At 36.1% G+C, this 12,288-nt stretch overlaps 1 protein-coding gene across 1 annotated transcript; it reads left to right on the top strand.

Moving 5' to 3' along the window:
• The first annotated feature begins 7,034 nt into the window (after positions 1–7,034).
• LOC129881570 (uncharacterized protein At5g01610-like) lies at positions 7,035–8,954 on the top strand. The gene is made up of 3 exons (XM_055955742.1): positions 7,035–7,293; positions 8,022–8,076; positions 8,395–8,954. Exons 1-3 carry the CDS (start codon positions 7,207–7,209, stop codon positions 8,766–8,768), a joined length of 516 nt encoding a protein of 171 aa, XP_055811717.1. The 5' UTR covers positions 7,035–7,206; the 3' UTR covers positions 8,769–8,954.
• Positions 8,955–12,288: the final 3,334 nt, after the last annotated feature.

Raw genomic sequence — 12,288 nt, 5'->3', positions numbered from 1 at the left:
TCATGACTTGAGAGAAAGTTATATTTTTTTCCAAGTGTTTGAATTGCCAATAGGTTAAAGTTAAGCATCAAAGGCTATGTGGGTTAGCTCGGAATATAGATATTACAGAGTGGAAGTGGGAGATGATTAATATGAACTTCATTATAGGTTTTTCGAGGTCTCAAAAGTAGCATGATTCAATTTGGGTGGTTGTGGATAGGATGACTAAATTAGCCCACTTCTTGGCAAATAAGACTACTGACACTATAGAGGACTACATAAGATTGTACTTTCGGGGGATCGTTAGATTGCATAGAGCTCACTTGTTTATTGTCTCAGATAGAGGAGCCCAATATACCTCTCAATTTTGGAGGTCTTTTCTAAAAGGACTGGGTTCAAAGGTGAGTCTTAGTACAACTTTTTATCCCCAGACAGATAGTCAGGCAGAGCGCACCATTCATACATTGGAGAATATGTTGAGTGCATATGTACTTGACTTCAAAGGTAATTGGGATGATCACTGATCTCTCATTGAGTTTGCATACAACAATAGCTATCATGCAAGTAATTAGATGGCTCCCTATGAAGCTTTGTACGGGAGGATATGTAGATCACTATTGGGTGGTTTGAAGTTGGTGAAAGTGAGTTGATTGGGCCTAATATTGTTCATCAAGCTATGGAGAAGGTGAAGGTTATTCGAGAAAGATTGAAGATAGGCCAAAGTCGCCGAAGTCTTATACTGATGTGAGAAGGAGATACTTAGAGTTTGAGATGAATGATCGGGTTTACCTGAAAGTGTCACCATGAAGGGTGTCCTGAGGTTTGGGAAGAAGGAAAATATTAGTCCCCGATACATTATCCCTTACCAGAGTGTGCGGAGGATTGGGAGGGTCACTTATAAGTTGGAGTTACCTATTAAGTTAGACGATATTCATCCGGTATTTCATATCTCGATGCTAAAAAAGTGTTTGGGAGACACTTCATTGGTAGTTCCCATTGATAATATTGGAGTTAGAGATAGCCTATCCTACAAAGAGATTACGATTCAAATTCTTGATCATCAGGTTCACAAATTGAGGACCAAAGAGATTGCCTCAGTCAAAGTCCTGTGAAAAAATCAATTTGTTGAGAAAGCCACATGGGAAGTTGAGGATGATATGAAAGCTACATACCCGTATCTATTCTTTCCTAATGATGAGAATAATGAAGGTAATATCTTTACTCTTAACTTGAACTAATTTGTCTATTCTTAAGTCTAAATAATTTATTGTCTAGATTGTTTGATTGGTTGATTTAATTGAGTCTCGATTGTTATTCATTCCTTTATTCCATTTCTAATGGCTCTACATTCAAGGACAAATGATTCCAAGGGAGAGATAATGTTACACCTAATAAAATTACCAAAATACCCCTAAACTAAAGAACGCTCGCATAATGCATCTTTCTTAACTTTTTTGGTCAATATAAGGCCGAAATATCGATCAAGCGAAATATTTTATGGGAAAATGGTCTTGGTTGAATTTTAGGCCAACCTGATCGAAAGATAAATTTTTGGAGTAAAATGACGGAAAGTAGAGGAGTGTGTGACAGGTCCGCATCGCGGACCTGACACAGACTTACACTTAATATCATCTTGGTTATTTTCTATGGGGTTAGAATTCAATCGAAAATATTTTGGAAAAAATTGCACATTGAGGAAACTAGTCCGCATCGCGGACCTAGTCCCCTACAAACCAATTTTCTGCCAATTTTTAATATTAAGGAGGGGCATTCTGGTCTTTTCTCCACCCCTCCTATACTTAGACCATGACTAAAATAGGTCATTTTCGACGTTAAAGGAGTTCCTAAACTCATTCCTAAGTCTTTTATGCTAATTTAACTTAAGAGCTAGGGCTACGAGTGGAGAAGAGGCTAGGGTTCAAAAGAGTCAAGATTGATTGTCCTGTCTTCATTCCAGGTATGTAAGGCTACCCATAACATGGATTGAGTTTATCCACGTACCCTACATATTCAGTTTTTCTTAGTTGAGATTAGTTTCAAAGTTTCATGAATCGAGTTCTTGAATTATCTATCACTCCTATTGAGTTCGTATATAAATTTCCTTGTGTTATTATACATGTATTATGATATTCTTTGATGACTTTCTTGAATTGAGTCATGTTGAGTGTGTGGGTTCGTGTATGTATCCATATGAACCCCAATTGTGATTTCATTGTACATTATGCATTGACGGAGTTTTAAGGAACAAGTGTTGAACGTCTTGCATTAAATATTTTATGCATTTGTTTTGAGTTAAAGAATAACAAGTGTCATCTTTGATTGAGAAAGAGTTTGAGCATGAGTTGAGAAATCTCCTGAGTAGAATCTGGAGTATGAGTATTTTGAGTATAAACGAGTTGAGCAATATTTCATTAAACATCTATTTAGATATTGAGTTGACAAGTTGCATTATATCTTTAATTTAAATGCATCCTTTGAGTTGAGATGAGTTGAGTTTTGAGATAAGTCCAAAAGAGACTAAATGAGTATTTTACTCACTTAATGTATATGAGCATAATAGAGTATTTTTGGAGTAGTATTGAGCATCGATACGGGGTGAGCACATAAACTACGTAGCTAGCGTCGGATAAAGGCCAAGCCTCTCTTATTCCAAAAGAGGGATTTTATATTGGATCCATGAGTTTGAGCGTCCTTTTCCCTAGAAAGGTATTGGACGGCTACAACAACGTGAGATTTAAGCGTTGTATCATCACTAGCTCATAAGTGATGGTTGTCGTTTAGAGAAACTCCCTAAGAGTAAAATATTATATCTTTATATATATTGAGTTGCATCTCTTACTGCATATTATTTTACTTCACGCTTTATTGAGTTGAGTCATTTCAGAGTGAGTCTCATGAGTTGAGTAGAGTCGAGTTGAGTTGATTTGAGCGTCCTTAAGTTTCCTTTCAACTATATTACATACTCGTACACTCCATGTACTAAAGCCATTTGATCTGCATCGTTTTATGATGTAGATACAGGTGATAGAGGTCCTCAAAAGGTGCATGGTTGAAGAACCAGACTCGTCCAGCTTTTGCTGAGGCCTCCTCACATCCAGAGGACTTCATTTATGTTTCTATCATCCATTCCTTTTGATAGTCATTTGAGGTAGCCTTGGACTTGTCTTGGAACCTTTCTAGTATTGAGTTAGAGGATTCATAGATAGGGTCATAGTTGAGTTAGATGAGTTTTTTCAGAATTTGTCGCAAAAACTTAATTCTTATTATTGAGCACCCGACATTGAGTCACTTCATTCTTGAGTATTTTTCAGTATATTATTCATTATTCTTGATGTTGTGAGTGCCAACTTGAGTTATCTGTCTTTTTAGTTATGATGAACCTTCCACTGAGAGTTTGAATGTGTGACTGGATCAAGTGGTTCAGTTGGGGACCAGCCATGGTCTTTGAGCGCCAGCCATGTCTAGGGTACCTTCCTAAGGAGTGATAGTAAGCCAACCCATATCCCAAACTTCTAGCAATGGGATTGAGGGTAGAAACAAAACAATAATAACAAATACTAAAGTAATAATAGGTATAACGGGAATAAGCGGAAGCACAATGAATAACTGTATACAACCAAATATAAGATCTCTCCCAGAACCTCAAAGTCAGAAGTACAGAGCTATTACAAAATATTGATGCAAGCCCCAAAAGTGGACCACACAAATAAAAACTATCACAAAATGCAAAAGACAAGTCAAATATGTATAGATGGAGACAAGAAGATCCCAAAATGCCAAGTACTCACCCTCGTCTCTAGTACAGACTACAGCTGGCTCGAATCAGCACTGATAACTGTGCTCATACCTGCATCATGAAAATAGATGCAGAATGTATGGAACTAAGTTTAGCTAACCATAAGACCAAAAGGTACATTCGTGAGAAAGTTTAAATAAATGCCGGAGCAGATCCCCACAAACCCGACGGGTAGACAAAATTGCTAAACTACTAAGAATGATAAATAAGGAATCCAGAGCTGGAAAAGCATAGCCCAGATCTCGAATTGCGGTTAGCCCTAGGTAACCAATAGTATCTAACAGTAGCAGCCAAGCTAAGAAGTCCAGTGCTTAGACCTTGAAGCACTGATGATTCTTAAGGGGAAAATCAGTACTAGTCTCCAAATAGTCAATGTGGACAGCCCAACTAAGAAGTCCAGTGCCCGGACCTCAAATTGCGGATGTGTCTCATAGGGGAAATTTAGTAGAAGTCTCTAAATAGTCAATGTGGATAGCTCGGCTATGAAGTCCAGCGCCCGGAGTTCGAATCGCGGATATGTCTCAAAGGGGCAAGAGTTTGTGATCAGATAAGTCATCCGAGGAAAGGATAAGCAGGCAACATAACCAGATCTTGAATCTGCTATGATAGCGGCTACCGAATAATACCATGCCATCTTATCATCATGAAACCATCATAGATCAATGTTCACTCTCAGATAATCATTTCAGCACTCCAAGCTTGACCCATACCCGATCCTGAATAGTCAAACGAGGCCTAAAAGTTCAAATCATCCATAAATGAGCCAAAAGAGGAGGGAAAGAGGGTAGAAGGTCGTCAATATAAGGCAATGCTTAATCTAAGGCTCAAACTACTAGATCCAAGTCAGCTATTACCGTCTACAAGGAGTAAGCCGTCCAAATAGACGTCATAGTAAAAGCAAGTCCTTAAGGCTCTAACTACTAATAGTCTATGGCAACACTAGTCTAAGCCTAGACTAAGGCCAACATACTCATAATCAATAGAAGACAGTATTGTCAAGGCCACAAGGTATGGATGTTCGCGGTCAAAGAAACAGCATGCCCATAAGTACCTGTTACTACTCGAAATAGCCTAGAACATGATTTCTATACTAATAGGCATACTCAATACACTAACCAACCCAAATTCTACATAATCCTCATGCTATCACATAATGAAATTCAGTCTAAGAAGAGGAAAGTTGTAGCCTACTTGTAGGTCGATCACGCACGCTCCAAAATTAAAGAATCAGAGCTTTTCCTTTTTGAACAACCTTTGAACGCTGACAAGCTATTAAAAATAGGTACACAATGTTAATACGGTCGTTTTGACACTAAATTTACTAAAAACAAAGACAAACCAATTAATACAGCTATTTTGACACTAAATTTACTAAAAATAAACACGGATCAATTTTGGAGTAAAAAATGGGAATATGGGACCCGCTCTGGTAACTCCAGAATTGACTCTGTGAAAGGGTTCTAGATACTTCCTCAAACTTGTGTTCCAAAATGAAACACAATTCGGAGCTTAGATCAGCGGAAACAAGGACATACATTAAATTCTCAAATTAAGCTCAAAACATAACAGGGCAACAAGTTCTAGCTCGAAATTACCTCAATCAACGGTTTTATAACACCTTCCGATCACTCCACTGAATTCTCCTAGAAAATACCCACAAGTTGACCTTTGAATTTCCCAATTCCACAAAGAAATGAGAGAGTTAAGAGAGTTTAAAGTTGGGGAAATAACGGAAATTCAGAATAGAAATAAACCCATTGGTGTTTGCGAAAGCAACCCCGAAAGTCTCTTAAACGACCACCTCAAAGAGATGGGCCTCGCTAAAGCGAGGACCCTATCGCTTTAGTGACACCAGCCTAGGGGATATGGTCATTTTAGCAACACCCTGAAGACACCAAGGGTGGATTTAGCGATAGCACTAGGTTCAGCTGGTGCAAAGGAGTTTTGAAAGTGCCCAAGTCTCCGACAGGTCTCGAAATTCATTCATAACTCCGTGCGCACAAACAAGATATGCTACCCCACCAAAATCATTGTTCTGTACTCAATGGTGTAGTCAAAATTTTTACACAACGTCATCTTGAAAAAAAGTGGGTCCCACACCCAAACACCATTTTTAGTCAAATTCCACAATAGGCCTCGATATTTGACCGAAAGCCTCAAAAAGTGAATGAAAGGTCGTTCTAGACCAAACTCGATATTTTGAAACTAATCGCACTGAAGGAATTTTCATTCGAGTGTGCTTTTCAAGAATGTTGATCAAAATCAAACTTAGGCCAAATTTCAAAGGCTAAAACGCCAAATGGCCGCAAACTAGCACTGAATACCTCAATACTCATGCCGATTATACTACTAGCCTAATTTGGCCATATCAAAGCTAATGGGACCGTCAAAATTTTATTCTGAGGTCGTTTACCTGATGTTATGATCGAAATCAACTTTTCAAGTTTCAAAAGGTCCGAAATAGGGAAACGGGCCTAAAACCCCAAACGACCAGACAACCGAACAGTCAATGCCAGCAAGTCATAAATAACTTGAAATCGCTACAGGAATGCTCCAAACGATGAAATAAATGCATTAACTCAGAAATGACCTAAAGGGTCAATACAGAATCTAAGGGTGAGCTATCTCGTTCAAGATGTTGTGGATTCCTCTTAAATTCTTTGTCCATCTCTTCGAACACAGACATTTTAGACATAGAGTATTATTTTAGAGTTTTGGTACATGACTTTGAGGTTCTAGGGAGTTTAATTCTCTAATGTTTGGTTAAACTTTATTTAATTGAAACTTCTTTTAAATTTGTCTTATTGCATGACTTGGTTCTTAAAAATGGTGTTGTTGGGTTTAATTGGGTTAGTAAATGGTTCTCCCATCGAAAAATTAGTGTGGATATCACTCATGATGAGTCAGGATCGTGACATAAGGTTACAATGGTGTTGTGATATACAATAGAATTGAGTTCTAGTTCCACGCTAACACCATAAAGAGTACTCTTAATCGGACTAAGACAAGAATTAGGCATTGATCTAATAAAGATTATTTTTAGTATATCAATTATACTCGTATTGTTTTCTAAATATTTATACTTAATTTTGTAATAGTAGAATATATTCAAAATAATGGAGAAAAAAAATATTTAAATGCATAAAAATGTAATGAATGATCCTCATAGTTCAATCCGCCAGAAAAGGATTGGTGATATCCTTTTAGCTACCGAAAATTCTTGCTAGTACACCCCCCCTCGCCCTCCTTCTTTTTCTTTCTCTATTGTGCTTAGAGATAGGAGGAAAAAAATCTATAACTTCTGTATTATACAGATATCATTACTGTTTTTTAATCCATTGGTATTTATCATTTTCCAAAATTGTGTAGATCCCATCTGAAGAAAACAAAGAGATTAGATAAGACAAGAAAAAAAAACTTAAACAATAGTAATGGATTCGGTGATGAACAAGGCAGGTTCATATTTGATTGGTCAGAAAGCCAGCAAGGAGTTCAGTTCCGTCACCAATGATCTTAACGTACGCAGTTTTCTTTTTGAACCTTTCTTCATTTTATTCCAATCTAATATTTACTTTTAGATTTTTCTGTTTATTTGATTATTCAGATTTTGCGGATTTGACATTGAAATTCTATAGTTATGTACTTGTGTTTGTGAAATCATTAAATTCTGCATTTAATTTATGATTTGGTACTGAAGATTGGACGTTTATTATCTTTTAGAGGTTCTATAAATATGTACATTCATATTGAGGCCATATGATATTTTGTTTTTTTCTTTAATAGCATACATGTTTGTTCTAACGTTGTTTGTGATCTAGTTTAATTTCTTTCTTGCGATCTTATTTTGGAGGAAATATTTTTCTTTACTTATAAATGAGAATGACAGAATAGACGAGAAGCAAGATGGGGATGTGAGAAATGGGAAATATGGGTCTATGTTGGATTTTTTATTTATAATTATTTGGTATCAGAAATTCATTCATCTGCCTACCTAGATTCAAATACAAATGTCTTTGTTGGCATTGGCAATAATTAGAAGGAATGTACCTTGATTGATTGTGATTTCAAGACACAAGTTTCCTAGTCGTAGGTAATTATTTTTTCAATATATTAGTTTACATAAAACTGTTAGAGTAACCTAATGGCTGGTCATCTTAAACAATAATGCTGCTGTATATTTGGGACTACATGAAATTCTTCTCTTGTTTATTTTCTTCATACTGACCTTTTTCCCCTTCAAAATCAGAACTTGCAAAACAGTATTACTGGAGGAACCAAAAAGCTCGTGAACAAAATGAAAGGTTAGTCTTCATGCTCCTTTTTTTCTTCCAAATTTTGGTCCTTAAAGACTTATACCTCGGCTATTTTAACTAGAATTTTTAATTCACTGTATTAAATTGAATTGAGTGAGCATCTAATCTAAAAGTTAAATTATTAGATAATGCACATTTTTTTTACTTAATTATTTCTTTAGCTCCCCGTGAAACCCCATCGCTATCATTTTATTGCTCCAATACAATCTTGAAGTTTGTGACGCTATCTCATCAAAAAGTTAAAGCAGTTAGAGAGTTTTTAATTACATAATTATATCATCCCTACTATTAATGTTGGTTTTGTAGGAAAAACACAAAGGCCATTGACAGAGCTGCTAAAGGAGTATGAAATTCCAGCGGGGATTTTCCCTCGCGAAGCAACCAACTACGAGTTTAACGAAGAGACAAAGAAGCTTACTGTCCATATTCCGGAGATATGTGAAATTACGTACAGAGATGCATCGATAGTACGGTTCAATAGTACAGTTAGTGCACATTTAGAGAAGGGAAAGCTACATGAGATAGAAGGAATGAAAACAAAAGTAATGTTCCTTTTTATAACAGTTAGTGTTATCTTGTTTGAACAAACAGAGATTCATTTCACTGCTGGGTTGAGGCGAACACGTCCAAGATCTGCATATGAAGCCATAAGAGATGGAATTGGGATGGACAAATTTTAGTGAGACCAACTAACTCTGAACCTATTGTTGAAATTTTGGGGAGAATTGATTTTTATAGGTCACTTATAATTTTATTTTATTTTAATTTTATAAGAGATCTTCTTTTTTTACACATGTTTTAGACTATCTTGTTGTCCATGTAGTGGTTGTAACTAAAAGTTTGTATTGATAGTCTGAGTTCAGATTTCAACTAGTATTTTTTCTCTTCAGATACTACGTACAGAGCCTATTATTCTTAAAGAACTCGAAAGTAAGATGTTTGATTCAATAGTTCGATCCTAGTCCATTCAACCAAAAATTCGTTAATCGATAACATGACGTCTTACATGTCGTATTGTTCTGCTATTTCACGACAGGATCAATTTAGAATTTTAGTTTCACTTGGTTGGGGCAGAGTTGGCATGCTATAGTTATTAAAGTCTCTCGACGGCGGGAATGGGTCAAAACTACGAGAAGGGCGCGAGAAGTTTTGAATGACAGGAATGAAGGCACACTGAACCTCCAAAGCGAATTGGTACTGGACAAAAAATCAATCTATTAGAGCGGAAGTAGCTCTGCAGTGAAGAGTGAAGTGCCCAGCTGCTAAAGCAGTTGATCCACTCGACCGTCCTTCTACTTAAGGTTAAGGGGCAAAACCAAAAATTCGTTAATCGATAACATGACGTCTTACATGTCGTATTGTTCTGCTATTTCACGACAGGATCAATTTAGAATTTTAGATCAAGTCTATTTTATTATGATTAACGAAATATTCTGTATTTAATAATAAATGGTAAAGTTTTGAACACAAACATTTCAGTAAAATTTAGATATTATTGAACCTACTGACAACTTTAATATCATGGAAGGTGGAATCAATCTATCAATCTGCACTTGGGTTTGATTGGTATAAAAATGAGACAACTACCATTTTCCTATTGCGCTGAGAACTACCATTGGTATGGTATCTCTCTAATTGATGTTAAATACACGTTTATATGAGAAGCTTTGAAGGAAATTATAACCTTTTGGATGTTTATTCGAACTCGATCTATTTTTTCATTGTCTCAATTTTTGTATGATTATTCTATTGCTCTAAATTAATCTTGGAAAAGTGTATTGCTTCCTCTCAATTTCCTGTCTATTAATGCCCCATTTCCCCTCATTGTTCCGTATCCCTTGGATACTAATAGCCTGTTTGAATTGACTTATTTTTAAGCAGCTTATAAGTTGAAAATTGCTTATAAGTTAAAAAAAAAGTAGGTGCAGACCAATTTCTTTTTTTTGACTTATAAACTGTTTTCAACTTGTAAACTGCTTAAAATAAGCTCATCTAAATAAACTCAACTATTTATTGGGGCTTATTTTAAGCACAAAATGACTTTAAATTGGCCAGTCAAACACTCAAAATAATTTGAAAACAACTTATAAGCAGCTTATAAGTCAATCCAAACGACCTCTAAGTCTTTTTCATCTCCGTTCGACATAAGAATGGAAGAACTCAGTATTCCTATCTTAATTCTGAAACCATATCATGCTTTATTTCTCTTTTCAGAATTCTTCCTCTATCTTGAGATACCTCTTTAATAGTGTATGTGCGCCACTAATATATGTTAGTGAAATAATGAGTTAGTTAATAAAATTCATTTTTCGTTTTATAGAATATTGATGATACAATTTTTCAAGAGAAGATTATAATTTCTCAATGGAAAATATAGACACATTTAATTTTATCAAGCAGTTTCTATGGATGAAATTATTTACGTAAACTATGTGTAGTCATAGCCGAATCTAATTAATTTACATACTAAAGAAATGTCGAGGGGAGTGAGACTTTTTTTAATTTGAGAAGATCAACAATGATGGTACCCAACATAAATGATTGGAGGTCATGTGAGGTTGAGTTATCCTCTTAATCCAAATCATTTCCTTTATAGGTGGTGTATTGCTCTACAAAATACACTTGATGATTGGACCTATATGAATGTGGAGTGGTGAAGCTTCTATGAAATTGTGAAAATTTCTAGGGCACTCATGTATACCATGACTAAAGCATATGTAGCGACATATTCTGTTGTTCCTAAAAATATATGCGGTAAAGGTATATAAATCTCATTCATAATAAGGTTAAAATCAATTTCTTGGTATGCAAATGCATTAGTTGTGAATTAAGGTCGTACAATGCTCATATCACAAAGTTAAGTTGAAAGTATTTTTCCAATTTAGCTTCGTGCTTAAGTTTAAACTAAGGTTAACTTCACACAATCATATTTCTTAACCTATAAAAAATTAGATGGCTTATGACCTATCCAAATAAAGGTTTATCAGCCTTCTTTCCAATGCCACCAAGTTTTCCTCATTTAGAGTAAGTATTTATGACCATTTTACTGAACATTGTCAAAGCTAAGGCCACTATGACGGGATTTAGACCGCCATAGCGGGACTGCCATAGTGGGCTACTCACAGTTAAATGCTACTTTAAGATCTAAAACGTTATTTACTTCGAAAAATAGTCCAAGGTCAGAGTAGGGCAAGGGAGGGGTAATTTCCTTCATTTTCCATTGCTTTTCTCCTTCAAGGTAAGTCATTCCATCAACCTAACCCTCATTTAATTCTTTAATCCTTAGAATAACTTCAGATTGATCATGGTGTGGGTAGAAAGTTAACCTAGATGGAACTTTCTTGTGTAAAGGGAAATAATAGATTGAAGATCTCTTGAAATTGAATTAGTATTGATAGATTATGTCATTGGGGCTAGAAGATGATCTAACCATTCTAAAACATAGATTTTTGAGTAGATTAGAGGGTATAACTAATGGATTTGAATTCCAAAGTATTTGCTTGAAGAGTACTCTTATAATTATTATTATTAGATGAGTTATCCTTTGAAAACCTGAAGAAGAAGGAAGATCATCAGTGACACAACTTACTTGTTGCAGCAGCTTGACGCCCAAGTAGGCTAGGTTTTGTTAATAGAATAATTATAGACATGTCCGTATTGCATAATATATTGTATATTAATGGGAGAATTCATATCTAGGCATTCAGAGACGGAGTCTGGATGGATAATGTGTTGTTATTCTTGTTTAGGGTAGGAATGTACCTGCTCTCGGACCTAAGGTCCAGCTGATGTACTAGGAAAGGTCCCTGTTCAGGACATACCCTCCGTGAAACTAAGGATCTGGTCCATAGTATCCTGTAACACTGGCGTGGCCACGAATCTAGGTGGAGGCTGAGCTAGATGCTTCTCCGCTGGCTGAGGCTCAAACCGTTCAACCTCTATATCCGACTCCAACACAAGTACTGTGGATTGAGCTCTTTCCCAGCCTCTGTGCCGACCTCGATTCCTACCTCAAGTTGGGGCTCTATTTGTAGGCGCATGGGGTGCTCGTCTTCCCCGGGTGGATCTCGTCCTCCCCATTTGAGAAGGAGTGAAACAAATAGGATTTAGAGGTGTTCATCATCATTAGCGCACGAACAAAAACAAAAATAGTGAATTAATTCCTAGCAATGTCTTATAGCCTCCCAAAGATTGGATACA

This window comes from Solanum dulcamara, chromosome 3 (genome assembly GCF_947179165.1).
Source record: "Solanum dulcamara chromosome 3, daSolDulc1.2, whole genome shotgun sequence".
Classification (NCBI taxonomy): Eukaryota; Viridiplantae; Streptophyta; class Magnoliopsida; order Solanales; family Solanaceae; genus Solanum; species Solanum dulcamara.
This window is presented reverse-complemented; position numbering and strand designations above follow the sequence as displayed.